The sequence below is a fragment of the Osmerus eperlanus genome, chromosome 16, assembly GCF_963692335.1.
Source record: "Osmerus eperlanus chromosome 16, fOsmEpe2.1, whole genome shotgun sequence".
Taxonomy (NCBI): domain Eukaryota; kingdom Metazoa; phylum Chordata; class Actinopteri; order Osmeriformes; family Osmeridae; genus Osmerus; species Osmerus eperlanus.
Window position 1 is genome coordinate 9,469,389 of NC_085033.1, and position 22,490 is coordinate 9,491,878.

At 47.1% G+C, this 22,490-nt stretch overlaps 2 protein-coding genes and 1 pseudogene across 2 annotated transcripts; all 3 read left to right on the forward strand.

The window, feature by feature from the left end:
• The first annotated feature begins 326 nt into the window (after positions 1–326).
• On the forward strand, positions 327–3,156 carry LOC134036562 (C2 calcium-dependent domain-containing protein 4C-like). The gene is made up of 4 exons (XM_062481559.1): positions 327–396; positions 975–1,118; positions 1,254–2,029; positions 2,139–3,156. The coding sequence occupies exons 3-4, from the start codon at positions 1,277–1,279 to the stop codon at positions 2,697–2,699; spliced, it is 1,314 nt and encodes a 437-aa protein (XP_062337543.1). The 5' UTR covers positions 327–396; positions 975–1,118; positions 1,254–1,276; the 3' UTR covers positions 2,700–3,156.
• A 1,922-nt stretch (positions 3,157–5,078) lies between these two features.
• On the forward strand, positions 5,079–8,496 carry fem1a (fem-1 homolog a). The gene has a single exon (XM_062481420.1). It carries the CDS (start codon positions 5,259–5,261, stop codon positions 7,110–7,112), a length of 1,854 nt encoding a protein of 617 aa, XP_062337404.1. The 5' UTR covers positions 5,079–5,258; the 3' UTR covers positions 7,113–8,496.
• Positions 8,497–10,743: 2,247 nt separating this feature from the next.
• The window catches only part of LOC134035963 (receptor-type tyrosine-protein phosphatase S-like), a 47,461-nt pseudogene continuing 35,714 nt past the window's right edge, over positions 10,744–22,490 (forward strand).

Below are 22,490 nucleotides of genomic sequence, written 5' to 3' on the forward strand. Positions count from 1 at the left end.
ATTTGGCCAATTTTCTTGAATTCAATCAAATAGCGTATAGTGTATGAATTTAACGATAAACAATTAAGGTCAAACTGATGAAATTACAAAACTGTTTTGGCGCATTGAGACATTTGGGACCTTCCCGTTGGTTTATATTCAACAGTACCTCATATAAAGCTCCCTTTATTAAATGGGAGTGATCAGTCAGACAATATTTGTTCTCAAGGCTAACCTAAACGGGGCTTCTATGATGGGAAATACCCCCGTGGAGTGTTTTACGCACGGAGAGCTTGGAGACGGAGATGAGTGCATGTGAACGAGTGTTCTCGGTCTTATTTGGGGGCGTACAAGTCAACACTTCAGCTGAACGGTGAGTTCCGACAGTTCGCAGTTCAACAGGTGCTCCGTTGTGTGGTAAGTTACGTCGATTCCTTTCATGATTCTTGTTATGGAATCATGTTTTTAAGTTGTTTTTATTTTTTATTATAAACTATTTCTTTAATAATATGACAAAACTGCATTTAGCCTTAAGAGCGTAAAAGTCGATTTTTGTATACAACCTCCACAATTTGCTGTTAGGTTGCGGCAAATAGCTGCCATAATCGACATTTGTTTGTTAAATTATACATATATCCAATGCAGTACTGTATATGTTGGATTTCCAATTTTAATTTAGTTTCTGTTTGCCTAACAATGACACGGTTGCGTGCTATAGCCTTTACTATTTCAAGTGGAATGAGACAACTCTCAGTTGTGGTCTAGTTGTCTCATTAGTTTTTACAAGTGTTTGGCATGTTCATGAGCATTGATGTTTACCATAACAAGAAAGGAAATTCCAACTGCCTTGCAGACCGAAACCGTCTTTTTCTTCGTTCGGATATGCAGGCACTGAAGCAACAGGCTGCTGGCACTTTATGCTTATTTGAACCTATGATGAGACGCTGTTTTTGTTGATGTACAATTTTGAGGAATCATTTGTATACTTCAATAAGAAGGCTCAGTCCTTAGAGAGGAAGGACGCCCGTGCCGTGACATTTAAGAAGAGAGGGCCGCTGTTGCGTCTGAAGTCAATGGGCCAACATATAGCTTCATATTCTATTATCGATCGAGCTAAACTGGTCCAAAACCCCTGACAGGTGAAAATAGATTTATATCCTACAATTAAATGTAATTAGATTTCAGTCGTACATCTTCCATGTTTTACATGGAACAAATCAATAACGTCTCCCTGCTGTAATCCCTTGTGCATGTGCATGTGTGTATGTGTGCAGCTTTGTGAGTTTCCTGTGGAGGCATGTGGCTCCTAGAGAAGCTCCGCGGCTCGATAGATGGCAATGGATCTCGATCTTCCTCAAGCGGGAACAGCAGACAGAACCAGACAACCCCACTCTCGGTCTACAGCAACATCCTCACCCCAGACAAGATCCCTGACTTCTTCATTCCCCCCAAACTGATCTGCTGCCCCCCCGAGGCTGAGTCTCTCACTCCAGAGCCCCAGCCTCGCTCCTCCCTGCGCTCCTCTGCTTCGGACCACGCCATCTGCAGCCAGACGCCCGGCCGGAGCAGCAAGAACCCTTGCAGCCCCCGCCTGCTCTCTCGCCTGACAGGGGACACGCGCAGCCTCCTAAAGTCTGCCAACCGCCACATCATCCAGATTGAGAGTGCCGACGACCCCGCGACAGGCCCGGGAGAAGGAGGTGACCCCAACACCAACGCGGACCCTCAGTCCCAGACAGCGATGTCTTTGCCCTACGTCCCCAAGGCCCAGACGTCCTACGGCTTCTCCACCCTGGTGGAGTCTCCCCACACCCGCCGCAAGGAATCCCTCTTCCACAGCGACCCCAACAGCCCCCTCACCTCCCCCAACGTCCAGAGAAGCACCCAGGGGGGGAACCACCTGGCCCCTGCAGACACCAACCCGTACCGTTACTTCAGCGGGGGGGAGAGTGACACCTGCTCCTCGGCTGAGTCCTCCCCCTTCACCTCCCCTCTCCTCTCCCGCTCTGCCTCACTACTACGCTCCATCACCCAGGAGACTCAGGCTAAGGTAGGGGCTCTTGAACACCTGTGTGCCAATCGCTCTCTCCCACTCTCTGCATGTCAAATCAAGAACGTTTCTAAGCATATTTTCTCCCTGCCGTCCTTTTCTCTGCCAGGTGTCTCGTGCCAAGCGCACCCTGGCACGGCACAGCTCCCTCTCCACGGATGAGTGCAGCTCAGCGGACAACAGCCCCAACCTGCAACGCCGGCGCCTGCGCTGCCCGCCCTCCCCCGCCTTCCGCAAGGGCCGCAAGGGCGGGGCCGGCGGCCCCGGGGGGGCGTCCTCCGACCTCCAGCAGCGGGAGCACACTGTCAACCTCCACAAGGGCGGAACCCTGCGTCTCAGCACGCATTACGACGCCGACGCGTCCCGGCTGAGGGTGCGCGTGCTGGCGGCCGAGGACCTGTACGACCGCCAGACGGATGTGAAGAGCATCAACTGCTGCGTGTCGCTGTACCTGAACCCTGGCAAGCTGCAGAAGCAGAGGAGCACCATCATCAAGAACAGCAGGAACCCGGTGTTCAACGAGGACTTCTTCTTCGACGCCGTGCCTCAGGCCCAGGTCAAGAGCCTGGCCATGAAGATGAAGGTGGTGAACAAGGGCACCAGCCTGAAGAGGAACGTGCTGCTGGGAGAGCGAGAGGTGATTCTCAGCGAGCTGCTCTCGGGCTGCTAGACCTCCGCCTCGCTTCCCATGCGTATACCTTCACACACCCATACACATGCACATGCACACTTGCATGCATGCACGCCAACACACACTGTTCGACTCCTCTTCTCATCACTAGATATTGACAGAGACAGGACAGGTGAATGACATGGGACGAAGCTATGGCTCACACTAACAGTACAGTATACACGCTGACCTCAGGTGAACGTTCACAGGATATCCTCACCCAAGTCATTATTCAAACAAAAACAAGCTGATGAGAAATGTTCAGTTGCACATATTACTGATTAATGTTATTTCTCTCGATAGTGGGCTTTATGGAATTTCATCCAAATCTGACTTCACAGCAGTACAATACTATGCGCTCTTTCTTTCTCTCTCTCTCTCTCTCTCTCTCTCTCTCTCTCTCTCTCTCTCTCTCTCTCTCTCTCTCTCTCTCTCTCTCTCTCTCTCTCTCTCTCTCTCTCTCTCTCTCTCTCTCTCTCTCTCTCTCTCTCTCTCTCTCTCTTTGGATAACCCTTGTGTTATCCGAAGATAACACAAGGGTTAAGGTTGTTTTTGCAAACTCTAAATATACCATGAAGTATTTTCCAACTAGTTTGAGTCTGGGCTGGGCTGGGCTCTCTCACTCTCTCTGTCTCTCTCTCCCTCTCTGTCTCTCTCTCCCTCTCTCTCTCTCTCTCTCTCCCTCTCTCTCTCTGTCTCTCTGTCTCTCTCTCACACACACAGCCTTGTGTGGCCTGCAGATATAAGCCTATCCAGCTCTTGGTGAATATTGTGATGTAGCTGAGTTCCATATCAGTGATAATGAGCTGTGAAACTCTGTTTACAGTCAGGTTTTGTAATGACTATGTGCTTTTACAAGATGTACTTTTGCATGCACAAGCAGTGTTTGTGGAGTGTGATTGATTCTTTGGGAGGTGCCAAAGTGATACCGTATGTGTGGCTTTGTTTTCTATGAATCATATGTTACATCTAGATGATTGATGTTTGTGACTTGTTTACAACCTGCCAAATGGTCAATTAAAAATCTGGAACAAAACCGTTTCTTTCCAAGCTAATGGGTACAGTGAAGTTGTCAACATTCATATATTTTCTTTTTATCCTCCATAGCAATTTATCTGAGCTGTAAAGTTTGCTCACAGCTTTTAGTGATGTGCCTTTAAAACCTAAAGGTCTGCTAAAGTTTTGACAGGGTGAGACCATTCGCATATTCACACGTCTGGAAGTCATCGCCCATATAACAATTATTTTGAGGTAACTGCACAGGAAGTGTAATTCCCTGGTCTGTAGAGACTGTATTGTCTCTTTGTTTTCAAAGTACCATTAAAATTGTGGAGCCTCACTCTCTTTTCAAGCCTGTCTGCCTCCTCTGGGAATGAGACAAGTAGGGGGTATTAAAAGCTGAAAGCTGAATGAGCTGACTATCATTACACCTCTCTGAAAGAAAGATTACACAGGACAGACAAGGCTTGGCTTGAACTCACACAAATTACTATCTCAGTGTCACTCATTCTCTTGCTCTCTGTGGGGAAAAAGCCTTTGTTGGAGCAGAGAAAGCCTTCATTGAGATTGATATTGTTGGTTAGAGCTGCTAAATTTCTGATGTGCATTTCTGCTGACCAGTGAGGCTAGGATTTTGGAAAAACTACATTGTTGGGCATTTTCAATGGCCTTGATACACTGCACAAATACACGCACTGTCTCCCACTAAATGATCTCGCTACTCAAAGATGCTTACAAAAATAATTCGCAAGTACTTTGAAATTCTGCTTCCATCCACGAATGAAGGTATAGCTCAGTGGTTAGAGCTTTTGACTCCAGACCAGTAGGTTTCATGTCCCCCTGTGCTGTAAATCGCTTTAGATAAATGCGTCTTTGAAATTGAATTTTCTTTTTACTCACCGTAGCCTGTACTGCCCCCTATTGATAAAGGGTAAGAAAGACAGTATCGGTGTCAAATGCGAGATTTCCCAGTTACGTGTGGTCTCGTTTTCTTTCTGTCAGAAACTTAGACGCACACATGCACCCCAAATCTCCAATACATGCTTAATTGATTACATATTAATACATTAACGGTAGTTAGATAGATACATCCTTTCGTAAATTTAATTTAAGTCATCCCCATACATTTTACCAGCTGATCCCCATTCGTGTTATGTGTCTACGCTGTTCCTGGGAATTGTAGTTTAATTAGGTTTACGTTGAAGGGGACACATTTTCTTAAAAACTACACATTCCACATATTTGCGTCTGATAGATACGTCATCCCTCCGCAATGTCTGACGGGAAATACAGTGCTGATTGGAGGACATTGGTTTCGATTCATTGTACAAAATGGTCTCAGAAACTACACTACCCAAACTCCCAATAGTAAATTGTAAACATAGACCTGTCAAACAACACAAACCCCATCTTGACGGCAACCTCAAAATGGCAGGAAAATGCCAGGGAGAAAACGAGCCACGGACAAGCTGTCTTTGCGGGTTTTAAAGAGGCAGCTCCTTCCTCGCAGTTCTAAAAACATAGCTAGGGGGTAGATGGCAAGCGTCGAAAGACGGTAAAATGGATATAACGACTGCGGTTTTCAACGCGGCCAGAGATGGTAAGCTGAAACTTATCCAGAAGTTGCTGAGCAACAAAAGTCCCGAAGAGTTAGAGGCTCTTGCCGAGGAGAAAACACAGGGAGGCACCCCCCTCTTAATCGCTTCTCGTTATGGACATTTAGAGGTAGTTGATTACCTCCTTGAACATTGTAAAGCTAATGTGGAACTCGGAGGTTCGGTCAATTTTGACGGCGAGACGATTGAAGGGGCCCCGCCATTGTGGGCGGCTTCTGCGGCCGGTCACCTCCCTGTGGTCCGGACGCTACTCAAACACGGTGCTTCTGTGAACAACACTACGCTGACCAACTCAACTCCCCTTCGGGCTGCTTGCTTTGACGGCCACCTAGAGATTGTTCGTTACCTGGTGGAGAATCGAGCTGACATGGAGGTAGCTAACCGCCATGGTCACACCTGCCTAATGATCTCCTGCTACAAGGGCCACAAAGAAATTGCCAAGTTCCTCCTGGAGAGAGGCGCTGACGTTAACCGAAAAAGTGTGAAAGGCAATACTGCTCTCCACGACTGTGCAGAGTCTGGTAGCCTGGATATCATGAAAATGTTGCTGAAATGCAATGCCCGCATGGAGAGGGACGGCTATGGGATGACCCCCCTCCTGGCCGCCAGCGTGACAGGCCACACCAATATAGTGGAGTACCTCGCCCACCAGCCTCGCTCCTCCAGAGAAGAACGCATCGATGCACTCGAGCTCCTCGGGGCAACCTTTGTGGATAAGAAACGTGATCTCCTGGGGGCCATGAGATACTGGAGGAGGGCTATGGAGTTGCGACAGCCCGGGGACAAGGCTGGACTGCTGGCCAAGCCTCCTCCGGGCCCCCCGGTGCCGGCTTACGACTGTGCGCAGGAGGTGAGCACGGCAGAGGAGCTGGAGGCTCTGATCACAGACCCAGACGAGATGCGGATGCAGGCGCTGCTGGTCCGCGAGCGCATCCTGGGCCCCTCTCACCCGGACACCTCCTACTACATACGCTACAGAGGGGCCGTCTACGCCGACTCTGGCAACTTTGAGCGCTGCATCAGCTTGTGGAAGTACGCCCTGGACATGCAGCAAAGCAACTTGGACCCCCTCAGCCCCATGACTGCCTCCAGCTTCCTGTCCTTCGCCGAGCTCTTCTCCTTCGTCCTGCAGGACCGGGCCAAGGGCACCCTGGCCACGCGGGTCACCTTCCACGACCTGATGGGCGTCCTGGGGAAGAGCGTGAGGGAGGTGGAGCGCGCCGTGGCCCAGAGAGACAACCCCCCCGAGGCCCCCCAGTTCACCAAGGCCCTGTCCATCATCCTCCACCTGGTGTTCCTGCTGGAGAAGCTGGAGTGCTCGCCCGAGCAGGAGCACCAGAAGAAGCAGACCGTCTACCGCCTCCTCAAGCTCAACCCCCGCGGCCGCAGCGGCTTCACGCCCCTCCACATGGCGGTGGACAAGGACACCACGTCCGTGGGCCGCTACCCCGTGGGCCGCTTCCCCTCGCTGGCCGTGGCCTCGCTGCTGCTGGAGTGCGGCGCCGACGTGGACTCGCGCGACTGCGAGAACAACACGCCGCTGCACACGGCCGCCGGCAACGGCTGCCCGGAGATCATGGCCCTCCTGGTGCGGGGGGGGGCCCACTTCGACGCCACCAATGCGCAGCGGAAGACGGCGTACGAGCTGCTGGACGAGCAGAGCAGCGGGCACACGGCCCTCTACCCGCTCAACTACGTCAGCCTGCAGTGCCTGGCGGCGCGGGCCATCGAGAGGCACAGACTGCCCTACAAGGGCCTCATCTCGGAGGAGATGGAAGCGTTCATCGAGCTTCACTGACCCCCCCACCCCCCTCCCACCCTTCCTTATGTCCCTTAACCAGACACCCTGGGACTGTCCCCCGGGCCTACCCCACATCTCTTTATTTACTCCCCCTGCCCCCCCCCCCCCCCCCGCTCCATCCTTCCAAAAGCAGACTGTCTTTGACCAAAACACCGTAATAAACCAGCTGGCGACTGCACACACACTGACACAGGGCTGGGGGGGGCTGTCTGGTGGGGTCTGGAGGCCCAAATGTGGTCAGGTACCTTGAAACACATGGACACTATTGAAGTGCTTGATTTCTGTTTGCTGTTTTCTGGTGGGTAAAACATTGGACTTGCTTTGGGTTTTGTGTATCGTTTCCATTCTTCCTCTTTTCCCCTGGTAAGAAGAGAGACTGTCATCAGTGTGGCCGTGTCTGAGTGGTTGGGTGGGGCTAATTGTTTTTGTGGGAGTGAAAAAAAAGACATGGTGATCTGGTCAACTGCATGAGGGATGAAGAGTGAGTAGGATAGCTTGTTAGTTACAAAGTCTTGCGTTGCAGGTTTATCAGTAAGCCTCCTTTGAACCAATGAAGCTATGCTTGGCTGCCTGGTATTCTGTAGCCTAGATTTTTTTTTTTACCATCAACCTTGCATTATTTAACCTCCCTCCCCTACCTTACACATGTAAAGGAGAGGGTTAACACAGTGTGCCAAATATCAGCTTTTCCTTTTCTCCTTTTAGAAAGGGAGAAGGTGAAAACCTACTTAACTTGCGCATGGGACTGACTGTCATAACGGTACTACTTTAGTGTGGTCTATTTTAGCCTAGCCTTGCGTACATGTCCTAGGTCTTGTAGAATGAGTGTGTTTGCGTTACATCTTGGTCCACCCCTGGAGTAGTCCCAGGGGTGGGCAGCAATTAGCTCCAGAACTATGAGGAGTTTTTAGGCCATAAAGAGTAGGCTAATCCTACTCTAAAGTGACAGGTCAGGCTTAATCTGTATAGTCTCAGGCAATCCTCTCCTTGGTCCACACAGAAACATTGGAATCTATGCAGTGTGTTTGATATCAAATGAGATGATTATAATTTATTATTAATAATCTCAGATGCATGTGGTCTCCAACTGCACCTGCATCGTAGTCTTATTTTGTTTTTTATTGATCTCTCAGTTAAATTTAATCCTGTTTTATCATAAATTTGTTTACTTTTTTCTTGTTTGTCTGTTCCTCTGTAAAACCCCATCAGATTGAATGCACTTTGAAATGCTCTGAATCCTAAAACACGGCTTTACATCCAGGCTTATGGACTCTCACAGACGAGCCTATCTCTCTCAACTGGTTGATTAATTTAACTGATGATAACTTCAGAACAAAAAACTGTGTTGGAGATACTTGAATAAAATTCAGTATCACGGCAACTGTTCTCTCTGTGAGTTTGTGCCCAGCTTGTAGTAATTGGTGTCATTCTCTGTTCCCTGCTCCATATGCATCTGTTCTCCCCCCCTCTCTCCCTCCCTCTTTCTCTCTCTCTTTGCAGGTCTGTAATTGAGCTGATGTGAACGTGGCAAGGTTGAGCTTTGGGAACATAGTTCCTATCTGGCCTCCCTGTCCTTTCCCTTCAGAGCATGTGCACATCTCTCCTGCACTCCTGAGAAGGGCTGGTTAGTACCAATGACCCTTCACCCCTGGTCTAGGGTCAGATCTCTTTAAACTCCTCAGTTGTCATGGCCAAGTATGATGTGGGTGCACCTGATCCTAAGCCAGTGCTCGTGGAGTGGTGGGATGGTTATGGAAAGGAACTAGACAGCTGGGCCTGACTCATAGTCTTCACACTCGTATTACGGAGATCCTTATATTTAGATGGATTGAAATAGGTGTGATGGCAGAACACCCGATCCAATCACCTGCCTCTCAGGCCTGTTTTGCAAGGCTACGGGCCTCACCTGGTTAATGCAGAGCCTCACCACCTTTTTCCGGTAAAAAATACAAATAAAATACAACTTCAATGTTTTTAGGATTGTTATTTATTTCCATAAGACCTCAAAGGGTAAATGCGTTTGTAGGACATCGTTATAATAGTTAGGAAATGGCATACCTGCATTACAAGTAGCCACTCTGTAGCTCTCAAACTGGTAGCCTACGCCTCTATATTTGTCGAGTGTGGTCTCACTTTCTCTCTCTCAAACGTGAGGTGGAAAAAAAAAGCATAACAGAAACTTGATCTTTCAGCATCCTGTGCTCTTAAAGTAAAAATAGCGTGCAATTAACGTCACTGCTGGGCAGTGGTGGAGACAGGGCCACTTCCCCTGCTATTTTGAGGGGCTTTCGCCCTCTGTCCTGCCTGCCAGACACTGTAAGAATATATGGTCAGGCATATCACTGAGGGACAGGGCTAGTTAGTCACCGTTGATGCAAACAGGAATCACAGTGAAGAGCATTTGTAATCAAGCCGGATATCCTGGAAACCTTTTGGTTGGCATATTCTTGATACCATCATCACACCACCAAAACTCTCACTTTCATGTTATATTTTTTTTGTGTGTGTTTTTTTTTTTTTTTTGATCTACGGTACTTTGTTGTCAGGAGTATGCTACTTCCTAAACAGTCCACTAGGTGGCAATAGTAACAAAGGAAATCCAGCCGCACGCTTTGAACTGGCTGTCTCATTATCCTTTGTTGAACTGTCAGGCTGCCTTTATAAGAGAAAGGGAAACAACCAGTTTGAAGACGACACTTACACCTCTTCCCTAACTGTAGTGTTGTCTGTACACCTAAGGACCTGATATGTGTTGTCTAGTAGCCAAATTCATCATCATAATTGTGTGGAGGGCCCGTCTAAAAGTGAGAGAGGGCATATATGTGTGTGTGTTTAACCCTTGTGTTATCTTCGGGTCATTCTGACCCATCAGTCATTGTGACCCACCGTCGTATTGCGACAAATTTACCTCATACAAAAACAAAGTGAAGCATTTTCTTTTAACTGTCGGGCTGTCTCAGACCCCCCACATTGGAATGGTTAAAAGAAAATTATTTGTATTTGTTTTTGTATTGGGTAAAATTGGGTAAACACAACGATGGTTCGTTATGAACCTTTGGGTCATGTGACCCGAAGGCAGCACGAGGGTTAAGTCGTCAGCGTTCAGGGCTGTGCTTGTGTTTGTGTGTGTGCTGTTTGAATATGCATATGAGCAGTGTATCTCGCACAGGGAACAGGAACCTCTGTTCTGCTGACAATGCCTGTGCTTTGCGTGTATGGGGTCGACAGAGGAGGTTGAGTAACGTTTCTTACTAAATGCTTTGTAATACACATTACAATTCCAGTTCAGTAATTTCTTACAATGTGAATCATTTCCAATGACTTTTATTGTGTTTAGAAATGTTTGTTATTCAGAGGGTTGCAATACAATTACTGTGAGTTAAAGTAGGAAATATTCCTGTGTCTAACTTCGCAGTGACATTGTGAATCAAATCTGAGATCTAGAATGCCTACCTCAGCTTGACCTAGCTCCGTGTCAGCGGTCCAGCGCTATCTGATGATACAATTTTGGGTGATGAGGATACGGTTGCCATAGGAGATCTTGACTACATCACGTCATGGAGGGGAGGAGGGGAGAATATCGGTGTGTGTGAGGGAGGTAGAGAGAGGAAGCGAGATAGAGGGGGGAGGGAGAGAGGGCATTGAGGAGGAAGACAGGGAGTATCAATGACATCAACCAGCAGTATCTGAGGCCGTCTGACCGGCGATGGTCTCCCGACATAAGGTCTGGGAGTAGCTGTCCTAACGCTGCAGAGAGGACAAGAGAACAGTCGAAGACGCCGGTGATGTGGGCATTCTCCACAACAAAGCCAAACCCCTGGTGTCAGAGAGGATTATAATCTGAGTCGTGTTTCTGACGAAGATGCCACATGCAGGTCCGTCCACACGAATTTACCCGACAATAAAAAGGACGGAGCACCCTCAAAGGTAGGCGTATAGTAAACATATTTCTGAGCAATTAAAAGTTGCTGGGTTTTGCAACCACGGTATTTAAATGTGAGAATAGAATAGGTATATTTGTTAGGCTATTCTTGTTTAAGTATGCTACCGCACCCTGGGCGTTATTTCACACCTCGACCGGTAGAAAAAGGTACCAACTCCTCAGCCATAACACTGAACACTAATTGTGCGAAGAATACATTTCCTTGTAGTTTGTTTTATTTAGTTGTTGTCTACGTGTACAGTATATTTGCATATTTCCAAATGTCTGGCTGACCTGACTACGGATATGCACTCTGAGAAATAGATGTTGGCGACAGCAGCGCATCACTGAAACAGCATCTCCCGCGTCCCCCAGCCAGCTAAACCCCGGGCCGACTGACAAGTGTCGCCTTTGTTTCCTATTTGCTTTGGTTTGGATGCCCCACGTTCTCTTCCCAGTCTATCATACATGCAACTCTCTTTTCTCTGTTTTCCCAGATGTCTCTCCTCATTAAAAAGCTTTAACGTGTTTCGTAACAGTTCTCTTACCATCATACATTTTGGCTGGCGATGACACCAGGTGGCCAGGCGGACGGCCTTGTTAAATTTTGGATCACTCATCAGGCAATTGAGTGACTGTCTAGCGCCTATTAAACACCTGGTCAATTGGTTTCCTTTGTTTACAATAAGCAATATATCAATGCAATATGTTGATCTCCGAGTAGGACAGTTTAAGTACCACACAAGCAGTAACGTGCATTCTTTTCTAGAATGCACATTAGGCCTAGTCTATAAATTGGGTACTGCATCAATAACCTGCTACAATGCAGTTGCTTGCTGGCACAGCCTAATCATGCACAATTTAACAGTGCCTGTTATTGGTCTGGACATGCAGACCGTTGCAGGCAGGCAGTTGTTACCTATTTTTGTCGTATCCAATAGGAGCATTTCTATCGTTTTCATTCTCCACATAACACATTTCTTAAATCAGTTATTTATTCACTCCTTTATGCCCACACATTATTCAAATTGGAATTCTAATAATGGATCATGTATTTCTTCTTTTGTAGTCTAGCCTCCAAGTCTTGTGTGAATAAGGTTTTCTTTTTGTGGTTGATGTTTCAATGATTCTTGGCCAGCTGTAAACTGTAATCTCCAATCTGTCTCCCTTGCTTCAGACTACCTACCTGCAACAGTCATTCAGCGTTTCTAGCAGGAAAAGTATTTCTTGCTTAAGGTTGTTTTTGCAAACTCTAAATATACCATGAGGTATTTTCCAACTAGTTTGAGTCTGGGCTGGTTGCCAAAGTAAAGCAAAAGGTGATTCTCTCTCTCTCTCTCTCTCTCTCTCTCTCTCTCTCTCTCTCTCTCTCTCTCTCTCTCTCTCTCTCTCTCTCTCTCTCTGTCTCTCTCTCTCTCTCTCTCTCTCTCTCTCTCTATACCTCTCTATACCTCTCTATACCTCTCTATACCTCTCTCTCTCTATTCTGTTCTCTCTATACCTCTCTCCCTCTCTATACCTCTCTTTCTCTGCGTGTGTGCATTCCCTGATTATTAGTAACTGCAGATCTGCTGCAACGGCAGTATACTGTTTGTTCACTGTTGACATGAGTCAAAGGATTAATAAGAGGTTGTCATGCAGATTGATATATTCAGAGGACCTTCAGAATCTCTTTTTGCAGCTTTTACTTCTGTCCTGGTACTAGTCTAGTTGATATTATTGCCAAGTAGGTTGACCTTGCTCAAATCCAGCCAGAACTACAATCAACTATTGATGCTTCAGTGTGACCTGTCGTAATAGCAGCTTTAACCCTAAAGGGAGGCCAACTCCTGTTTGTGTGTATGTGTGTGCATGTGCATGAAAGCTGAACGATGGGCTGTGACTTGACTGATGCCCTTCTCCAGATGAATCAGAGATTGTGGTGTGTCAGCAGGGATGAATAATGCACACTCCTTCACTAACTCTCTTTTCTCACTCTCCTATCCTCCCTCTTCTTGTTCATCCTCTCTCCTGCCTGCTCTTCCCAGAGAGGCAGAAATGCCACTTCTGACAACATCTTCACTCCTCTCCCCCTCAGCCTTCCTGTCTCTTCCTCTCTGCTCTCAGCACACACTCAGAAACAGCCTTTTGCTGACTGCAGCTGCTCCTCTCCTCTGTCGCCATCCCTCCATCATCTCTCTTCCTCTTCTTTTCTCATCCTTCCTGGCTGAATGTGGTTTGTACACGTAGACATGCCAGTGTGTCCTGTTGCAGCGAGAAAGGTTCTTATTGATTTTCTGGCGATGAGAGTAAAGAGTCTGTTTCCCATCATGTAGATTCCAAGGCGTTTATTGCCTTGAAAGGCTTTCCCATGGCCAGTATATTCATGTGCTCTGTGGATAATGTGTTGTCTCACGGGTCATTGTTCGACTGAGAAGGAAGTCCAGTGGTTGAGTGAGTTTGACAGTTACATCCCTGACTGACACAAGCCATTAAGCATGGGTTAGGCTGAGTGACAAAATGGCTGACAAAAGAAAAGACTTGGGCTCATCACAACCAGACTGTGCAATCAACACAAGTTCCAGAACTGTCTTGAATATCCACTAGAACATTCTGTTCAAAAGCCCTTAATGCTCTATGTAGGAAAAGGGTTTTGAAACAAGGCCATTTTTATTATTACAAAGAAAATATTATTTTTTATCTCTATTTGCCTACAGTTGTGAAGCAAGCCTCCTGGATGGAGGTCAGCCAAATGAATCGCAGGAAATTCTGATCCTTTCTAATTTGGTTAGTAGGTAAGTCAGGCTACGGTATAGCTTGGGCATTGCTTTAGATTATTATTTTCCATTCAACAATTCCACCTACCTCTCTGTGGACCGGGTAAAGCTGGGTGGCTCTGGAAGCAGTGGCTATGGCTGCATCTTCATATCGTCATCCCTCACCACAGGGAGAGAGGGATCAGGAGGGATTGACGGTTGGGACTTTGCAGAAGAGGGAGTGTTCCAAGACGTGTGTGTCTCTCAAGTGTGTGTGTGTGTGCTCTGTGACAGACAGGTCAGAAGATAACTGTTGGGTTTCTGCATCATTACTCTGACTTTCAATTTCATTTACAACTTTATTGTCCCACATAGAAACACTAATTTGGCGTTACAAATCTAATCTCCATCCCAAAGCTTCAGTTTGTGATGGCTGGTTACCATCAGCACTGGTCACAATAGCTTCCTGAATTGACTAAAACAAATGCATCCATCACCATAGAATCCTGTCACTTTTCCTCAGTATCACATCATCCTGAAGTGGATTTTCACTTGATGAATTGACTATGAGTTTACTGTAATGTTAGGAAGAAATATGTGTATGTGTTTTGTGCTATGAATGCAGGGCACTATATTTAATTGTAATCCTACAATTAAAAAGAGTATTAACAGCCTTATGTGTATTTTAGTCCTGAAGTCTATGTTGCTACAGTATTTGCAGGAAGCAAGGTGTTGCATGTGCCAGATATAATGAACTCCTGGGAGGGTGTGGGGGAGAGCACCATGTGGACCATCCATCCAGGTGATGCTGCCATGACAGTAGGTAGTTAGACCCTGGAGGGAGGCTTGGGTAAACAGAGACGTGCAACTCCAGGTCAACTAATCAACACCATAGTAGTTTACATAGAAGGCGGATGGAAGGTAAAAAATAATGAAAATCTTAGCATGAGCGATCATTAATCATAAACCAACCACTCTGCACTCTGAGAAAGGGAATAGATACTGTATGGTAACATGTTGTAGCAGATGTAATTCTAAACTTAAAAGTGCAAAAAATCTTCACTGTAAACAATTAATCCATCTTTCAATTCTTTCCACTTTGTGGAATCCTCCAATAGAAGAGCGCTGACATATTACACAAACAGTGACAATACATTTAAGGACCACTTGTAGTTGTGAGTCCAATTATTGGCGGTTAGTAAGTACAGAATCAATGCTGATTACAGTGCACTCACTTTCTAGTGCTCCTCTAAGTCTCCTCTCCAAGCAGACATGACGGGGGCTAATGCAGCCGACCCCTGCCCCAGACACTCACAAGACTTGACTGGGCTATGAGCTTTTATTACTCTCTTCATAAAACCATTGCTGAAGGTATTCCTTCTTAAGTCACTTAAATTGAGATCCATGGAGGGTGATGATGAGGCCGATGAGGAGGAAGAGGAGGAGGAGGAAGATGATCCTCCGTTGTCAGGGAGCTTTCTGTCGGCTCCTCCAGAAGCGACCTAATTGGCTGTGGTGCGTGTCTCCTGGCAGCTGCTCTGGTCTCTGTTCCTCCAGCCTGATGGGCCTTTAATGCTTCATCTGCTTAGCAGCTGCAGAGCTCAGAGAGACACGTCAATATTAACAGGACTGTACTCTAGTTATGGCGGGTCGGTAACTAGCTAGCTCGATAAATAGATAAGTACTTGGTTAGATGCATTGAGGCAGGTCTAGAAGACACATTAGTTTAGCCATATGTGTACTACGTGTAGCTACACTTAACTCCAGTGTAATGAATGGGTAACTTACACAGCCTTTGTAAGAATACCAATACACAACCTCCTATGTGAACCATTTACTGTATACCATAATACTGCAACTATTTTACTGTGCAAGTAGCTACTTTCTTCCCCATTCACATTTATATGATAAAACAGATTCCATCATATTGATTTTTAGATGGCTTTACCTATTTATTCACTGATTCATAGATGGAGGTCTCACATATGTATAGAAAAAATACCATACATCTTTACAGATCGTATAGCAAAATGCATGGTTAGAAGACTGGTGTGATGAAAGAACACCAGTTCTAGAATGTTCTTGGCGGTCTTTTGGCCTATGGCCTGAATCTACATCTATCATTAAAGGGATCAGAAATTCACGGTGGAGTCAGAGTTGCGGCAGGGCAGACATCTATGGACTGGTGTGCTATATGTGTTGTGGGTAGAGGTCTCTGACATGCACGCTGGGATATGCTAATTGGACAGTGAGCTGACAAGGACTCAGACATCATTCTGCGTAATGAGCCAGTGTACAGAAACATGGTGTGCTCCCAAGCAAGTGATAGCTACAATGAGAACGTTTGAACACAAATGTGATTTTTGCGGGGGGGAGGGGGGGGGTTCCTCTTTCTGTTAAAACTGTTAGTACTGGAAGATGTTTTCATCACATCAGTAGCTCAGTCTGTGGTGTGTAAACAAGCATGCATGTATGAGAGGACATACATGTTTTACAGACAGTACTGTATGCAAGCATGTAGCATAGTATTATTATAGTAGTTATGATATTATTGTAGTTTGTTTTCATTGCAAGTAGGGTATTTAACACTTGCCTTTCTATTAATTCAGACAGTATCAGCTTTATCATAACAGCTTGAATAGAGTGATCAGAGCTTGGCCTAGCCCATTAACACCACACCGTAGCAAAGGTCAAGTAACATCAGGCCACACATGCTGGATATATCATCTGTCATCCTAATGGCATTTTACATGTTGCCTACAATATACTCAACTAAACTACCATAGATTGACCTTAGCAGTGTAGAACACAGCTGGTCTTTAAGCACGTTCACTGTGTTTTATATCCTGTCAGATAATCCTTCTTTCTCTATGTAGAGTTATCTATTTATATAAAACCAACCCTTACCATCTGATTTGAGTCAGGATACCGTCCCACTCTTGGCTGACCTGGACACTTCTCCAGGACACATATGGATGTGAGCGTGGCCTAGCGTGACTAGTTTTCAGCTTCCACACCTTGTATTGATGAGGTCCCTGAGCTCCAGTCAGTGTGGTGGGCAGAGAAGGAGGTGTACTCCCGTCACAGTCACTGCCGGGACTTTTGGTTGCCGTGGTTCTGCGGAAAAGCAAGAGGTTGCCCAGGTGATGTGGGGATGTCATCAAATGCGTCAGATGCATAGCTGACTGACCATGTTGGTGATTGATGCTATGATGGTAAAAAGTGCTGGAAGCAAATGACATACTTTACACAAACACACCATACTGTTTTCCTGTTCAAGCCATTTTGTGCTTTTTGAAACCCCAGGGATGTGTGATCACTACCAGCTAGGCTTAAGCACCCGGGCTTCTGAGGTAACTTGTATTTATGCCATGTCGGCCATATCCTCTCTGCGATTTGAGGAAGCCGTCCTGGGGAAGAGTTTAAAAACGAGTGAATGGGATAATCTCCAGATAGTTTTCCGGTTTAGAATGTTTTAAGACTTTTTTATATATATATGTATGTATATATATATTTGAAGAATATCAGTCATGTTGTTAGATCTTTTCTCTGCTTCAGTCCTCTGAACTGTGTGGCTGGTCAAGGAGTGTGTGTGTGTGTGTGTGTGTGTGTGTGTGTGTGTGTGTGTGTGTGTGTGTGTTAGAGAGAGAGAGAGAGAGAGAGAGAGAGAGAGAGAGAGAGAGAGAGAGAGAGAGAGAGAGGTGTAGCTGACAGCAACATGCAGACAGTTGTCCTGCTGCTAAAAATGTAAGGTGAGGTGGTGCAGCTCATGCCTCATCCTGTGGCTCTCTGATCCCTGATTGTGTGTGTGAGTGTGTGTTTGGTAGGCAGAGAGAGAGTAATTCTCACTCCACGGTGCTTTGCCATCTGCTGTAAGTGTGTTCATGTGTGTGTGTGTCGGAGCGTGAATCTCTGCCAAAGGGTCCAGGGTCACAGAGACCATGCTGCTGTCACAGGCACAATCTCATCCTGTTCCTCTGCTCAGCGCCACAGGAAGTATCTGAAAATACACGCGTACCTTGTGTCAGACCTTACTTCAAATGTATTTTTTGAGAGATTGCAGGTGTATATGCTTATCGTCCGTGTGTGCTTATCGTCCATTTGCACGCATGTGCCAAGTGAGTGTGTGAGGGTTTCTGTGCCAGCTTTGTGAATGAAGCACTGAGCTGCAGCTCTATCAGGTAAAATCATCAAAGAAACTACTTTTGGTTCCAGAAGCTGGAGCAAACACTATGCACAGCTACCTGGATCCAACACAGAGCACAGCTACCTGGATCCAACACAGAGCCTAATTGCCTTGTAAATGACACAACACTATATCCTAGCCACTCAGTCAGAATAAAACGCTTAATTAAGTGATACTATTGAAATGGGATCCGTACAGGTTGTGTATAACTTTCAGCTATTAAAGGGGGGTAAGAAACCGATCTTGTCTGTGTGCGAGCGCACTGGCTTGTTGTCATGGAGACAGGCCTTGTGAGACTACCTCAGCCCAGTTGTGGTGAGGGGCATGCTGGGTAAGAGGAGGAGGAGGTGAGGGTGAGAAAAACAAAACGTGTAATCCTCAAGGCCAGGCCAGAGTGGAACAGGGAGGAAAAGGGTTGCTTCTGTCGTTCATGGTGAACATGGAACCTCAAGCTGGTTTGTCATTTAACAAGTGGTGTGAACGCTGGAAAAAAAGCAAATTCGACAATCTGTTACTGTACTGGGTGTGTGCATCTGTGTGTGGAACTTTATGTTTGCGTAAGCAGTCTCACCATATCTTCCTTGTGTGTTGACAGGTACACTGGATGAGAAGCCGGAGGACCAGCGACAGCACATATGATGTCTAGAACAGGGCTGTAGACCTACACAGAGGTAATGATGTCCAGAACAGGGCTGTAGACCTACACAGAGGTATGGATCCTCTCCTCTCTTTTCCTGCTGACCTCTTTGCTCGAGGCGAGCTGCTCTTGATGTCAGTGGTCCACCGACGCAAAGGCTTACAGCCAGCACTCCACAGCTGTTGAACACACACACACGCACAGTACCATCAATCAGACTAACAGCTGGCCCAGTAGTTCAACAGTTGTAAAAGCCTGTAAAACCTCCTGGTGCCCTGACCCTCACCCTGCTGACTGACTGACTGACTGACCCTCACCCTGCTGACTGACTGACTGACTGACTGACCCTCACCCTGCTGACTGACTGACTGACTGACTGACCCTCACCCTGCTGACTGACTGACTGACTGACTGACCCTCACCCTTCTGACTGACTGACTGACTGACTGACCCTCACCCTGCTGACTGACTGACTGACTGACCCTCACCCTTCTGACTGACTGACTGACTGACTGACCCTCACCCTGCTGACTGACTGACTGACTGACTGACTGACCCTCACCCTTCTGACTGACTGACTGACCCTCACCCTTCTGACTGACTGACTGACCCTCACCCTGCTGACTGACTGACTGACTGACTGACCCTCACCCTGCTGACTGACTGACTGACTGACCCTCACCCTTCTGACTGACTGACTGACTGACCCTCACCCTGCTGACTGACTGACTGACTGACCCTCACCCTTCTGACTGACTGACTGACTGACCCTCACCCTGCTGACTGACTGACTGACCCTCACCCTTCTGACTGACTGACTGACTGACCCTCACCCTTCTGACTGACTGACTGACTGACCCTCACCCTGCTGACTGACTGACTGACTGACCCTCACCCTTCTGACTGACTGACTGACTGACCCTCACCCTGCTGACTGACTGACTGACTGACCCTCACCCTTCTGACTGACTGACTGACTGACTGACCCTCACCCTTCTGACTGACTGACTGACTGACTGACTGACCCTCACCCTGCTGACTGACTGACTGACCCTCACCCTTCTGACTGACTGACTGACGGACTGACCCTCACCCTGCTGACTGACTGACTGACCCTCACCCTTCTGACTGACTGACTGACTGACTGACCCTCACCCTGCTGACTGACTGACTGACCCTCACCCTTCTGACTGACTGACTGACCCTCACCCTGCTGACTGACTGACTGACTGACCCTCACCCTGCTGACTGACTGACTGACTGACTGGATGACTGACTGGCTGACTGGTACACCACATTAGATTAGCCCCTGTGCCCTGGCAGGAGTCCAACATGACCTCTGACCCCGCTCCTTGCGTGTGGGCTGAAGCTTCCAGTAGCAGAGGCCTGAGGCTGCAGGCGTGGTTCTCCCGCAGGAGGTTCCACCGTCCTACTGTTTCTGTCTATTAGGAGAGGCTAAGAGGAAGACTGCCGGAGAACGAGGTTCCAGCTCCAAGCGTCAGGCCCTGAGTGGAGGGGACAGACAGACCTGTGTTTGCCATGCCTTATCTCTCTATGCATCATCCTCATGTTAATTTGATTCTCGGGTTGATAATTGAGTTCCTTTGAGAGGAGGATTTACTTTACTCCCTGTGATGGCACTTGAATGAGATCTGATCTGTTTTCTGTTATCGTGTTATTCAATTGAAATCTCCATCAATTGAATTCTCCTAAAGCTTCTGTATCATGACAGCACTTAGAGCCACGCTAGATGAGGTAGAGGTGAAGCGATGCTTAATGTAACCTATATCAGATAGAAAGATAAGTTTTTAGAGGGTTTATTTTTAGATATAAAACTGAGGGTTAGGGTTAGAGAGCCAGACACTGATTTGTTTGAGCACATCATTAGTTTGATAAGAGGTTTGATAATACCACACATTATTACTCGGGAACTCGGGAATGGCATGTCTCTGTATTGGGTAACAATATTCAGCTCTAATCAACGTGATGAAGTGAGGATTGTGTGTGTGTGTGTGCGCGTCCATGTGTCTCTGTGTGTCTGTGTTGGAATTTGAAAGGATGAGAAATGTGTGTATGACATATTGAGCAGGTTAACAAAGGCCCCTGTCTTCCGTGGCCCCACACCTGCGTGCTGGCACACAGGGGAGGAGCGGGAGGGGGGGACGGGGGTGCGGCGCTGGTCGATAGGGCTGAAGAGTTATTGACTCCTGGACGGGGAGCTTCTGCTCAGCTCGCTGTGTTCTGCGGGGCCTGTCAGAGCTGAGTTATGTTTCGAGGATCAAGTGTGTGTGCCTGTGTATCGGTGGGTGCGTGTTTGCGTGTGTGTGTGTGTGTGTGTCTGTGCCCGTGTGTGTGTGATTCCCTAAATCTGGCTGGGGATTAACGCAAAGGGAGAAGTGGTTATAGAGGGGCTTCTGATACATTTGCTGATATTGAATTGGGGCTACAATTCCCCCTTCACACATGAGCTTCAAACCTCTTTGTTTAAGTGTTTCACTTTACTGTTCCACGTTATGGATTGAACTCACACATCTCGGATGGTATGAACAGCAACACCAGCGGAAATATCGGGGAGCTGATCCGTGCAGAACTGAAATGTCCCCATAGTTCACAGCAGCCCAGCGTTAGATGCTAATCCTAAATCAAAAATGTGCCAGACAAATCAGAGCACCTAATCCTGTATTAACAGAAATGTGCGTGTTAATGTCCCTCACAGGGATAGATATTTTCATCCGCTGACACATATTACATATATATATATATATATCCTGGTGTGGGTATAGATCAGTGGTAGAGTATTTGTCTGCAGATTTAGCGGTTGCAGGTTCCCCTCCCACCCACACCCCCACACTGTACGCTACTTTGGTTAAAAGCGAATGAATACTACAGTATACACACACAACACAAAACGTGTTGTTCATGCTGACTAATTTCATAGAAATTAGTGTTCAAATGACGGAAAGAAGGTTGTGGGATGTGATATTAAAATAAATGTGTTTGTTTCGATGTCCTCAGAGTTTCAAGCCCTGTAAAGAAAAGCTCCACCCAACCGCCATCATCACCTTCAAAGACGACGGTAGCACCATGTCTCCACCCAGGCCCCGTGGAGTCTTTGCCCAGTCCAAAAGGCTCTTCCCTGGGTATGGCCTCAGCTTGTCCCCCTCCTGTGGACTGCTGCTGGTGCTCCTGCTAACAAGTACCCTGAGCCAAGTCTGTGAGGCCTTAGGTAAGGAAATTACTTGACTATTACTTGACTCACCAGCTACAGCATGAGTGACTGTCTCTCTCTTTCTCGTTATTCTTTCTTTCTTTCTTTCTTCTCTCTCTCTCTCTCTCTCTCTCTCTCTCTCTCTCTCTCTCTCTCTCTCTCTCTCTCTCTCTCTCTCTCTCTCTCTCTCTCTCTCTCTCTCTCTCTCTCTCTCTCTCTCTCTCTCTCTCTCCCTCTCCCTCTCTTTCTTTTTGGTCTATCTCTCTCTTTCTCTGTCTGTCAGCTGACTGACAGCTGTAACAAGTAGTGTCGGTCAGCGATGGTCGGTGGGTGCTGCCTGAGTCTTGGTGTGGGGGGTTTAAATGTGCCTTCATGTGTGTGTGTGTGTGTGTGTGTGTGCGTGTGTGTGAGTGTGACTTTGTGCCTGTGTGTTAGTAATGGACGGTGATGAGCACTGAGAAGGCGTCAGCACGTACTCCATCACAAGCTTGATTAGGTCTCCAAATGTCTCCTGTCCTCCTGACAGTGGAGGAGCGGGCAGCTGCGGAGACAGGAGCAGAGCACGCCAAGCACATTTCAATTAGATGCTGCCGCCCTTCAAACACAACCAGGGGACTGACATTAACCAATGAAAGAAGACCTATTTAGAGCATCTCGTTTTGTGCACAGTCCGGTCTAAATGTGACC

Bases quoted from the DNA above. Each gene is read 5' to 3' on its own strand.
- LOC134036562 (XM_062481559.1), top strand. From the start codon at position 1,277: ATGTGGCTCCTAGAGAAGCTCCGCGGCTCGATAGATGGCAATGGATCT. The intron at 2,030-2,138 runs GTAGGGGCTCTT...TTTCTCTGCCAG, and splicing joins CCCAGGAGACTCAGGCTAAG to GTGTCTCGTGCCAAGCGCAC.
- fem1a (XM_062481420.1), top strand. From the start codon at position 5,259: ATGGATATAACGACTGCGGTTTTCAACGCGGCCAGAGATGGTAAGCTG.